The sequence below is a fragment of the Salpingoeca rosetta genome (assembly GCF_000188695.1).
Source record: "Salpingoeca rosetta unplaced genomic scaffold supercont1.27, whole genome shotgun sequence".
NCBI lineage: Eukaryota > Choanoflagellata > Craspedida > Salpingoecidae > Salpingoeca > Salpingoeca rosetta.
The window spans coordinates 33893-43365 of record NW_004754907.1 but is presented as its reverse complement, the minus strand read 5'-3'; the positions used below and the strand labels follow the sequence as shown (position 1 = coordinate 43365).

The window sequence follows — 9473 nt, the reverse complement described above, 5'->3', positions numbered from 1 at the left end:
CGGACGGCGCACGATTGTCAACTGGCAGGCCGTGAGGACAATGGTGCTGCAGCACACGTTTGTCGGCAAGGTGAAGTTTGAGCGTGTTGACCCGGCCAAGTGCGGGTTCCTGTTTGGGCAGGAGCAAGGCGTGCCCTTCCTTGAGCTGTGCGACCGGCTGTTCACGGCGCACAAGCAGTACTGCCGCTCCATCACCCCCGAGCGGGTGCGGGCCATGATTGAGTCGTCCAACTTCCAGCCGTCCATCCACGACCTGCGCAGCAAGCTGGAGGTGCTCATGTCGCAGCTCAACGACCACCTGCTTGGCATGGGCGGCGACGCGTCTGGCGTGGGCAACTTGCTGTGCAGGACGACGCTGGCCGAGTTTGCGCTGATGGCGCGGCCGGTGGATGCCACGTCGCTGGCGCTGCTGCAGTCGTGCGGGTGCCACGACCTGGCTGTCGGGCAGCTCTTTGCGCTCTTTGAGCTGGTGTACGAGCAACTCATCTTCCAGGAGTCGCGCGGGCACACGCCGCTGGAGGATGAGGCCGATGGCGCCATTGTCCGCGACCTGGGGGAGGCGCAGCGGGCCGAGCGGTTTGTTCCTGCCGCGGTTATGCACACGCTACGGCGGTTCTACATCACCCACTACGCGCAGTACCAGCACATGGGTGACATGCCGCTTGCCGACTTCTGGGGCAGCCTGATTGAGGAGCCCGTGTTTGTCATGGACGACCTGGCGAACCCGCAGCAACAGCTGCAGCTGCCAGACTCGCTGCTCCTGCGTCACGTCGTGCCGCTCTACGTCTGGCTGCACCAACTGCCGCAGTGATGTGTGTGGTGGGGGGGGGGAGGGGTTGTGGGTTGTGTGGGTTGTGTGGGTTTGGTGTGTGTGTGACTTTTGGGAGTGTGTAGATGATTGTTGCTTTCAGTTGGTCGTGTTACTTTCTTGCTTGCTTGCCTGTGTTACTGGCATTGTAGTTGTGTTGTTCAAGTTTCAATAGAAGGTCGTTCCCATTGAAGTACAAGACGAGGAGGACATGAGGACAAGAGATCGGGGAGAGCGGGGTGGAGGAGTTGCTTGGACGGTGTTCGCGTGTACTGGAACACAGCTACACATGCTTCACAACGAGGCATGTGGTTGCTTGCTTGACCCGCATTGGCTGCCGTGATCGTTGATGAAACGCCTGTCGCGATGCTTTGTGCTCACCCACAAGCAGTGTTGTCACGCTCGTACATGCGGAATGTGAGTGCTGCGAATGGGTCGCGCGTCCGTGGCATCGTTCAAGTGAACACACCGGTACCGCCTTGTGTGAACGAGCTGCATGGCCTTGTCAAAGGCGAGCTTCACTCTCACCGCGAGTGGATTGGGCCGGCGGTGCAGTCGTTGACTCTCCGCGGGCGATTCCAGTACCCAATGCACGGTACCCACCTGCTTCTGACGGACATTACCTTCGCTTCATGCCTTGCACGCTCGAACAAGGCATTGCGCGCTGCCCGATGACCTCGCTACACAGTTGTTGTGGGCGGATTGGCTTTGCATTTACATATTGGCACGCTAATGCTTGACGAGATGGCCCAAAGTGTGCCGGTCATTGACTCCTAGTCTGTTGTGTCAGATGGTACTGGCAACCTGTCGATCACAGGCTGTAAAGAAGTGTTCAAATGCCACCTTTACAAGTGTGTCATCTTGGAATTTGATTGCTTTCAAGGCATTCAGCGGCTGGTTGTGCAAAGTTGCGCCTTTGACAACATGCACGGGCTGTCGGACGTTGGCTGCGTTGTGCTGCGCAACTGCTTCTTCACAAACTACCATCAGCGGTGGCCTGACGTGGATGAGTGTGAGCAGGGTGGGCTGGGGGATGAAGTTGTGTTGAATAGTGGAAGGGTTGTTCATTTGCTTTGTTGACGTGTCATGTCCAAGTATTCAATACACATTCACATTCAAAGGCAGGCTGCGCGGGCAAAGGTATGTGGGCGTGTGGTGGTATGTGGGTGGATGGTGCGGATAACCCATGTGCGGTGGGTGATGCGCATGTGGATTCTGAATCGAAGGAGGATGTATTGTGGAACAAAGGTGCAGCAACAAGTGGCGGCATGACACAGGAGGGGCAACGAAAGCACGGAAGGTGCAGAGCAACAAGAAGCACGCCTTGGCGCCACGTCGGCAAGGAGTGAGAGGAGGAGAAACAGGGGACAGAAGCGCTGCAAGCGGTGGTCTACGACAGTCGGGCACATGGAATGATTGAAAGGCGTAAAGACGGAAGGGCAGAAGTAACTCAGCGCAGAACAACAACGGCAAACATGAGAGGTAACAGGGCCGATAACGCGTCACACTACACAGAACTGTCCACGTCACACTTCTTTGCCTCCCGAATCAGCTTCATGGCGGGACCCATCGGCACACTCGCCGCCTTTAGGGTTTGCATCGTCAGCTCTCCCTCCTGGACCAGCGCCGCCAGCACCTCCAACGTGTCAATGCCGTGCTCCATCAGCACAGATTCGACGTGCGGCAGCAGCGAGTGGCGGTTGAGCCATTGAATCAGCTTGGGCTCAAATGAGCTTGAGGACGAGGACGATGGAGTGGCAGGCAGCAGCCTGCCAGGAGTTTCGGAGGAGGAGAAGGAGAAGGACGACTGTATGACACACAAGTCAGTCGCGTTGGGTGAGGCACAGCACGCGTCAAGTGGAAGGGAGAAGGAGTCTGACTGCTGCATGTACGAAAACAACCACTCACGAACACACAGCCACACATAGACAAGCGCACAACCACACACACCCACACACATACACCCGCACACACACACACACACACACACACACACACACACACACACACACACACACACAAAGCCATACCTGCGTGGAACGACGTGCAGTTGTTGGTCCCTGCGCTGCTTGCTCCTTGCTCCTGGCGGAGACGGCGACCTGGCGCACCTTCTCCGCAATGTCGTGCAGCTGCGACGTGTGGTCCACGCCGGCATCCATCGCAATCACTGCGTCAATGTCAAACAGAGACAGCACCACTTTGCGCACGCTCTTGTGCTGCTGGGGCGGTGGCAGGTGCAGCACTTGCGAAAAGAACTGGTCGAGCTCTGCTGCCATCTCCTCACTCACAACATCCGGCAGCTTCGTTGCCAGCCGCTTCAGGCGGTCAAACGAGTCGTACTCGCTCACCTCTGCCCTGCTCATAACATGGTGACTGCTGTCGTGCCAGCCACTGCCAATGAAGAGCGGAACGATGCGGCGGAGGTGGATCTTGTCTGGATGCTGGCGAGCAATCTGCTGCAGCTCTAGCATCGCCATCCACTCCAACAAGACGTTGTCGCACGTGTCAGTGTGGCCGAGCGAGCGCATCTGATGGATGGCACCCACGGAAACGACGGGACAGGCGACAGTACTGTTGTGCAGGGCTGTCATGCACGCGTGCTTGAAGTTGACGCCTGTCTCCAAGTTGTTGGCGTCCACAAAGGTTACCAGTCCGTGCTGCTCCAACTTTGGGTACAATGTCATCACCAAACCCCGGTTGCCGCGTTGCCTGTGACGTGGTGGTCAGTGTCGAAATAAGAAAGGAAGAGAGAGGGAAGGAAAGACACCCAGTTCGCACCGGACATTCATGCACACACACACACACACATACACACACACACACATGTCCCACCTGTAACTGATGAAGGCATCATATTTGTCCTGCTGACCCATAACTGGCAAGAGTGGACCATATTTGGCGACCAGATCCCCTGGTGACAGCAGCTGTGAGCGGCCAACGCGAAGCGCTTTCTTGTTCATGTGGTGGGTGTGCACGTCCTCGAAGAACAGCAGTCTCGTGTCACTGAATGGCAGCAGCAACGTGGCCTTGAGCTCGGGGTAGCGCTGCGTGACAGCTGTTGTGATGGTGTCGTACAGCATGTGCAGCAGCGTGCGAGGACGTGCAGCCATGACCTTGATCTTGATGCCGCCGACAGCCGGCACGAGCTGCATCTCGATCTCAGCAGCATCCATGAAGATCACGGCGTCTGTGCGGCTCAACATGGGCGGTTCCGTTGCACCGTGCTGCATGTGTGCCATCACGCGTGCCAACACCATTGGGAACAGGCCCTCTGGCAGGAAGGAGGCTTGCTGCGTGTCTGCAATCTTGACGCTCACACCCCTCTTGAACTGCGTCAGGCTGAAGGCGACGTAGGCCGTCTTCTCCTCATATCCAACATACGGATTGGCTTGCTGTGCTGCTGCCGTGCTCAGCGAGACTGATGACGCCTGTTCATCCTCCAAGGTCATCGGCAGGATTGCTGGGACGAGGTACTGTTGGTGGTGTTGTTGTTGCTGTTGAGGACCGGTCAGCAGCACCATTGGCGCCGTGTACTGGATACACAACCCGTACTCCATCATGAGTTGGAGGAAGGGCTCAATCGTGCCACCTTCCAAATCCTTCCACAACACCTCCAGCAGACGACGGTGCAGGATACCGCGGTCAACGAGGTCGTCCCACACGTTGGCGCCAACGGCCCTCGCCTCACCATCACGCACGTCGTGATGCAGATCAAAGTTTCGGATAACGCGCGTCATCGTGTCCACCGCCCACTGCGGACTCAGGATCACATAGTCCTCCATGCCCGGCACGCTGTCAAAGTACAGCACCATGGAGTAGAGGTGCAGGAACTGAAGGCAGGCTTTCGTCTCCTCACGTGTGCGCAGCCCACAGGTGCGCGCAATCGCCACCACCTCGTCAAAGGTGAGCAGCGGTCGCTTCTCGTCGCGGGCGATGGCGTTGAGCTTGTCATAGAGATGGAGGTATGGCACAGCTACCTCCTGGCTCACGTACTCCTGCGCCAGTGCTGTGGAGGAGATGGTCTGGCGCAGGTCCTGGATCATGGGATCGTGAATGGACTTGGTGTTGTCGACGGGCCAGAACCACAGGCCATGCTTGTCGTTGTGAATGACACCAGGAAAGGCTGGGTTGTGGCGCAGGCGACTGTGGATGTCGCGTGAGATCTGCTCATGTTGCTTCCGCTGACTGACCACATCAGCGAAGGTGCCGACGATGAGGACGGGTGCGCCCTTGGCGTGGAGGTGGAGGGAGGAGAGCCAGTGCTCCATAAATTCCCACGCCTCTGCCCGATGGCTCTCATCTTGGTGCAACAGGTCCTCCATCGAGAACACCAGCAGGTACACCGCGTACCTGTTGGGTGGGTGGGGTGATGAAGGGAGAGGTGAATGAATGAGAGGTGGTGGAGGGACTGCAAGCAGACAAACGCACACACACAGGCACACACACACACACACACACACACACACACACACACGCACGCACACACACACACACACACACACACACACACACACACACACAGTGACCCACTTTGTGAGGAAGAAAGGGTGGAAGATGTAGAAGGTGGACTGGCCACCCAGGTCAAAGATCTTGAACGTGACCCGCGCTTTGCCCTCGCCCATGACGGCATCCATGTTGAACTCCTTGATCGCTTTCTCCATTTCCTCAGCAGACATGCCGGGCGTGGTGCTGCTGCTGTTGTCACGCGCAGCAGCATCACTTTGGCTGGAAGGGTTTAGGGTGGCCTGCTTCGTGGGCGCAGATGCTGACATCTGAGACGTCTTGCTGGGCTTTGGGACGGTCGATGATGACGTGCGGGAGGATGGCCGTGGCCGCGTCTCCTTTGCATTCTGTAACTGCTTCTGCTTCTGCTTGGCAGCCGTTGCTTTCTCTGCCTTCTCGGCTTCCTGCTGCCGTTGTTGCTGATGGTGTTGGGTGATGCGGCTCTTCAGGTCTGCCTTTACCTTCATCATCGCCTGCTTCATTTGTAAGTCCACGCCGGATTCCTGCGCCAGCGCCGTGCCGCAGAGGCTGCGCATCAACTCCGAGATCTCCGCATCCAGCTCCTGCAAAGGTTGTGTGTGTGTGTGTGTGTGTGTGTGTGTGTGTGTGTGTGTGTGTGTGTGTGTGTGTGTGTGTGAACGCTTCTGCGAGGAGATGATCGTGTCAACCACCACCTCTCTTCACACCCATGCGTCGCACACATCACATGCTCGCACCAGACAAGGGTACACACCTGCCAGTCGTGAACGTCCATTGATTCGACAATGACGGTGAGGTCGGTTGAGGCAACGCCATGCGTGGAGTGCTCGTGCTTGTTGAACATGTGACCCATGAGCGAGTGAAACGTGCTGGTTTTGCCGGCGCGCCCTTGGCCTATGAAGATGAGCTTGGCCCTGCTAGCCATGGTCGCGTTGAAGCGCGCAATGATCTCCCGCATGTGCTGCTGGAGGCGCTCCCTGCGCGCCTGCTCGGGCTGGTGGTGGTGGTGGTGGTGGTGGTTGTGTGAGACATCATGATTATGCTTGATACGAGACCACGGACAGCGTGATGAAGGAATGGTATGGGTGACGTGATGCATTTGCTTGTGCGTTGCTGGCAAGCACTTGTCAAATCACTCACGTCTTGCGCTGCTTGTTCTTCTTGCTTCGGTCCGGCGGCAGGAGTGGGCGCAGGTGGCTCTTGTTGCGGTTGCTGTTGCTGTTGTGGTTGCTCCGAAGGCTTGCCGCCTGGCTTCAGCCCTTGGATGCTGGTGATGGCAGCGTGGCCGTTGGCTTGTGCCACATCGTAGGGCGTCTCTCCCTGCGTGTGTTGGAAAGGTAAAGCGCATGAGTTGAGGAAGGAGGGAAGCAGGGAGAGGGGAGGACACAGCGCAAAGCAAAGAAGCAGTTGTGTCACGTCTTCAGAAACAGCCACACGACGCGAAGCACACCTTCTTGTTCTTGATGGAAGCGTCTGCGCCCTTCTCGAGGAGCAGCTTCACAATGGCGGGTTGGTTGTGCCTGCAGGCAACATGTAGCGGCGTGTCGCCCTGTGGTTGGGTGGGGGAAGCAAGGGGCATGGCACGTGTGGTGAGGATCTGTTGGAAACGAGCACACGGCCGGTGCAACCATGAGCGAGCGCCGTTCACAACAAACACACCCAGACACACACATGATGAACATACCTGCTTGTCCTGTTGGTTGATGTCTGCATTGTCCTGTTCGATGAGGGACGTGACAGCTGGAGCGTCGCCATCCCTGCAGGCGGCAAACAGTTGCTCATGCTGCCGCTTCTTCTCCGCGCGTGCTTCGTTAAAGGCGGCCCTGCCCTCACCGTCGCCAAACCTGTGATCCCACGCGACATTGGACGCAAGCATCACGCAGCATGTGTGTGTGAGGCGAAGGGTCGAGAGAAAGCAGGGAGCAAATGACTAGAGTGGAAGCACGCATTGACTGACCAGTATGTGTCGAGTTCTCGGTTGACGGGCAGCGCGGCACCAAAGGCGCGGGCAGTGGCGGTGGAGTTGTATTTGATCCTAAACGAGGACACGTGGTGGTAGCGTGTGGTTGGGAACAAGCAGCAAGTGCGGTGCGTGGGTCAGGAGGGTTGGTGGTTAGGGTTGTGGAGAAATGCAAGCAAGCAGAGAGGAACACACAGTGTAGCGTGCACTCAAAAGAGTGGCGTTTGGTCACACAAATCTACAACAGGACACAGGCGCATGAGGCAGGCGCAACGCAATTGACGTACTCAAGCCGAGACATGGTGCGGTTCTGGTCCAGTGCGGCACCCAGCGCCGCACCGCCAACCGGGGTGATGGAGTTGTTATACAAGCTGCAAGTGGCAAGAAATGCATGTTGGAAGAGCAGGGGAACGGGTGGGCAAGCAACACGTGTCAGTGTCATGGATAAAAGTGGGTTGCAGATGGATCACGTGCACGCGTACTCGCTCGCACATCAGGTCCTACGACTTTTAAGGCACAATGGCGGAAGCAAAGGGGGCAAATGCAAATTGCACAGGATGTGGCAGCACTTGTGGCACAGGTGAAGGATGGAAGCATTTGTTGGTTAGTCAAACAAGCAAGTCGCACAGACATCGTGGGTGGCTTGCGGTGCCTCAACCTGCACATGTGTACTGCAGAAGAAGCGCCTAAAGACACACATTGCAAAGAGGAGCTTCCACTCACTCGAGTGCTGTGAGGGTCGTGTTGTGCTTCAGCATCTCCGCCAACGCCACGGCGCCCTCAGGGCCGATGGAGTTCTCACTCAGGCTGTCAAGACGGTATGGTGGATGCCACACAGGGGGATGATGCCACATGGGTGAGAAAGAGTGAGTGAGTGCGTGATGATGATTGTTGTGGGTGGCAACACAGTCATCAATCCACACATGGGCACATGTGCACGTGATAAAGGTGCAGCAGCAGTGACGCAGCATACATGTGTGTGCGTGTGTGCGTGTACACACGCACTCGAGTCTTTCGAGGGTCGTGTTGTGCTTCAGCATCTCCGCCAACGTCACCGCGCCCTCATCGCCGATGGAGTTGTTGTGCAGGCTGTGCAGGCACACAAGAACCGCAGGGAGCGACGGTGAACACACGTCCAAACATGCGCAAGCAGGGGAGGAGAAAGGGGTGCAACATGCAACACCGCCACCCCAGTCAACCATGCATGTCACACGAAGCAGATTCATCATCACCACGCACAAGAGCGTTTTGAGGCAGGTGTTGTCCTTGAGCGCCTCGGCCACCGCACGCGCCCCAATGTCGCCGAGGCCATCATCATCCAAGCTGTAATTCCAAATGGTGTGTGTCATGAAATGAGCAAGAAGACTGAGGATACACAGAGCAAAAACATGAGGGTGCCAGTCCCAACCTGCCACAAACACACACAGTGTGTCCAGGCGGTGCGAGGGGACAGGACACGCACATGTGAACACCCAACAGCAAGCCACACCACGCCCATGGCAACACAAGGACAAGCCAAGCAGAGAGAGGGGGGAAGAATAAGCACAATCACAAGAAGTGTCGAAGTGTCCTTCTGTCCAACACATGCATGCATGTTCCAACACGTCGTTTTGGTTGCCTTTGCACTCACTCTGCTATCTCCCCACATGTGTTGTTGGCGATGGCCCTAATCTGGTCCTTCACCCGTTTCTCCTTCTTTGCAGGCAGCTTCGTCTGCGCCAGCAACGCCTCCACCTCCTCCCTCGCTCTCTTCTCTCCGCCGGACATGGCGGCGCGTCGTCTTTTCTCCTTGTGGCCTGTTGTGACGTGCTCGTGAGTGGCTGGAAGAGAGACGACGACAAAATGGACGACAACTCAACGCGCTGCTTTTTTTTTCCTTTGTTTTTTGTGTGTTGTTGTTTTGCGACTCAGCCATTGGACGATTCGCAAAACCTTACAGAGGTTATCCGCAAAGCAGCGCTTCCGTGGAAGATGTTCGTCAACAATCTCTTCGAGCCCTCGTTGTCGACAGGAACACAAACAAACAAACAGGATGAAGTGCCTCCAGCCAGCCAGCCAGCAACAACCCGACTCGCTTTGTCGCCGAAAGGAACAACAGCCGCGCCCTCCTCGCTTGGTCTTGCCTGGTCGGTACATTGGTCTGTAGCCACACCAACACCACAAACATCACCGCCGCTCCACCATCACCACCGTCAAGCGGGTCTCATCATCTTCATCGAGCCA

At 56.9% G+C, this 9473-nt stretch overlaps 3 protein-coding genes across 3 annotated transcripts in view; 1 reads left to right on the top strand and 2 right to left on the bottom strand.

Moving 5' to 3' along the window:
- Window positions 1–1018, top strand: part of PTSG_08934 (uncharacterized protein) — a 19535-nt gene extending 18517 nt beyond the window's left edge. Inside the window, exon 7 of the mRNA XM_004989674.1 lies at window positions 29–1018. Within this exon, the coding sequence (XP_004989731.1) occupies window positions 29–811 (783 nt within the window). The 3' untranslated portion in view covers window positions 812–1018. The remainder of the gene's footprint in view (window positions 1–28) is intronic.
- Window positions 1019–2022: 1004 nt separating this feature from the next.
- PTSG_08933 (uncharacterized protein) lies at window positions 2023–9017 on the bottom strand (the record flags this gene model as incomplete). Its single annotated transcript, XM_004989673.1, has 14 exons — window positions 2023–2615; window positions 2839–3517; window positions 3641–5158; window positions 5339–5874; window positions 6045–6284; window positions 6431–6610; window positions 6741–6839; window positions 6975–7134; window positions 7248–7325; window positions 7538–7621; window positions 7974–8057; window positions 8256–8339; window positions 8490–8573; window positions 8881–9017. The coding sequence occupies 14 exons, from the start codon at window positions 9015–9017 to the stop codon at window positions 2316–2318; spliced, it is 4263 nt and encodes a 1420-aa protein (XP_004989730.1). The 3' UTR covers window positions 2023–2315.
- A 448-nt stretch (window positions 9018–9465) lies between these two features.
- Window positions 9466–9473, bottom strand: part of PTSG_12812 (uncharacterized protein) — a gene marked incomplete at its 5' end in the record, with an annotated part of 4133 nt that continues 4125 nt past the window's right edge. The window contains one exon of the mRNA XM_004989672.1: window positions 9466–9473. This exon is cut by the window's right edge and continues 556 nt beyond it.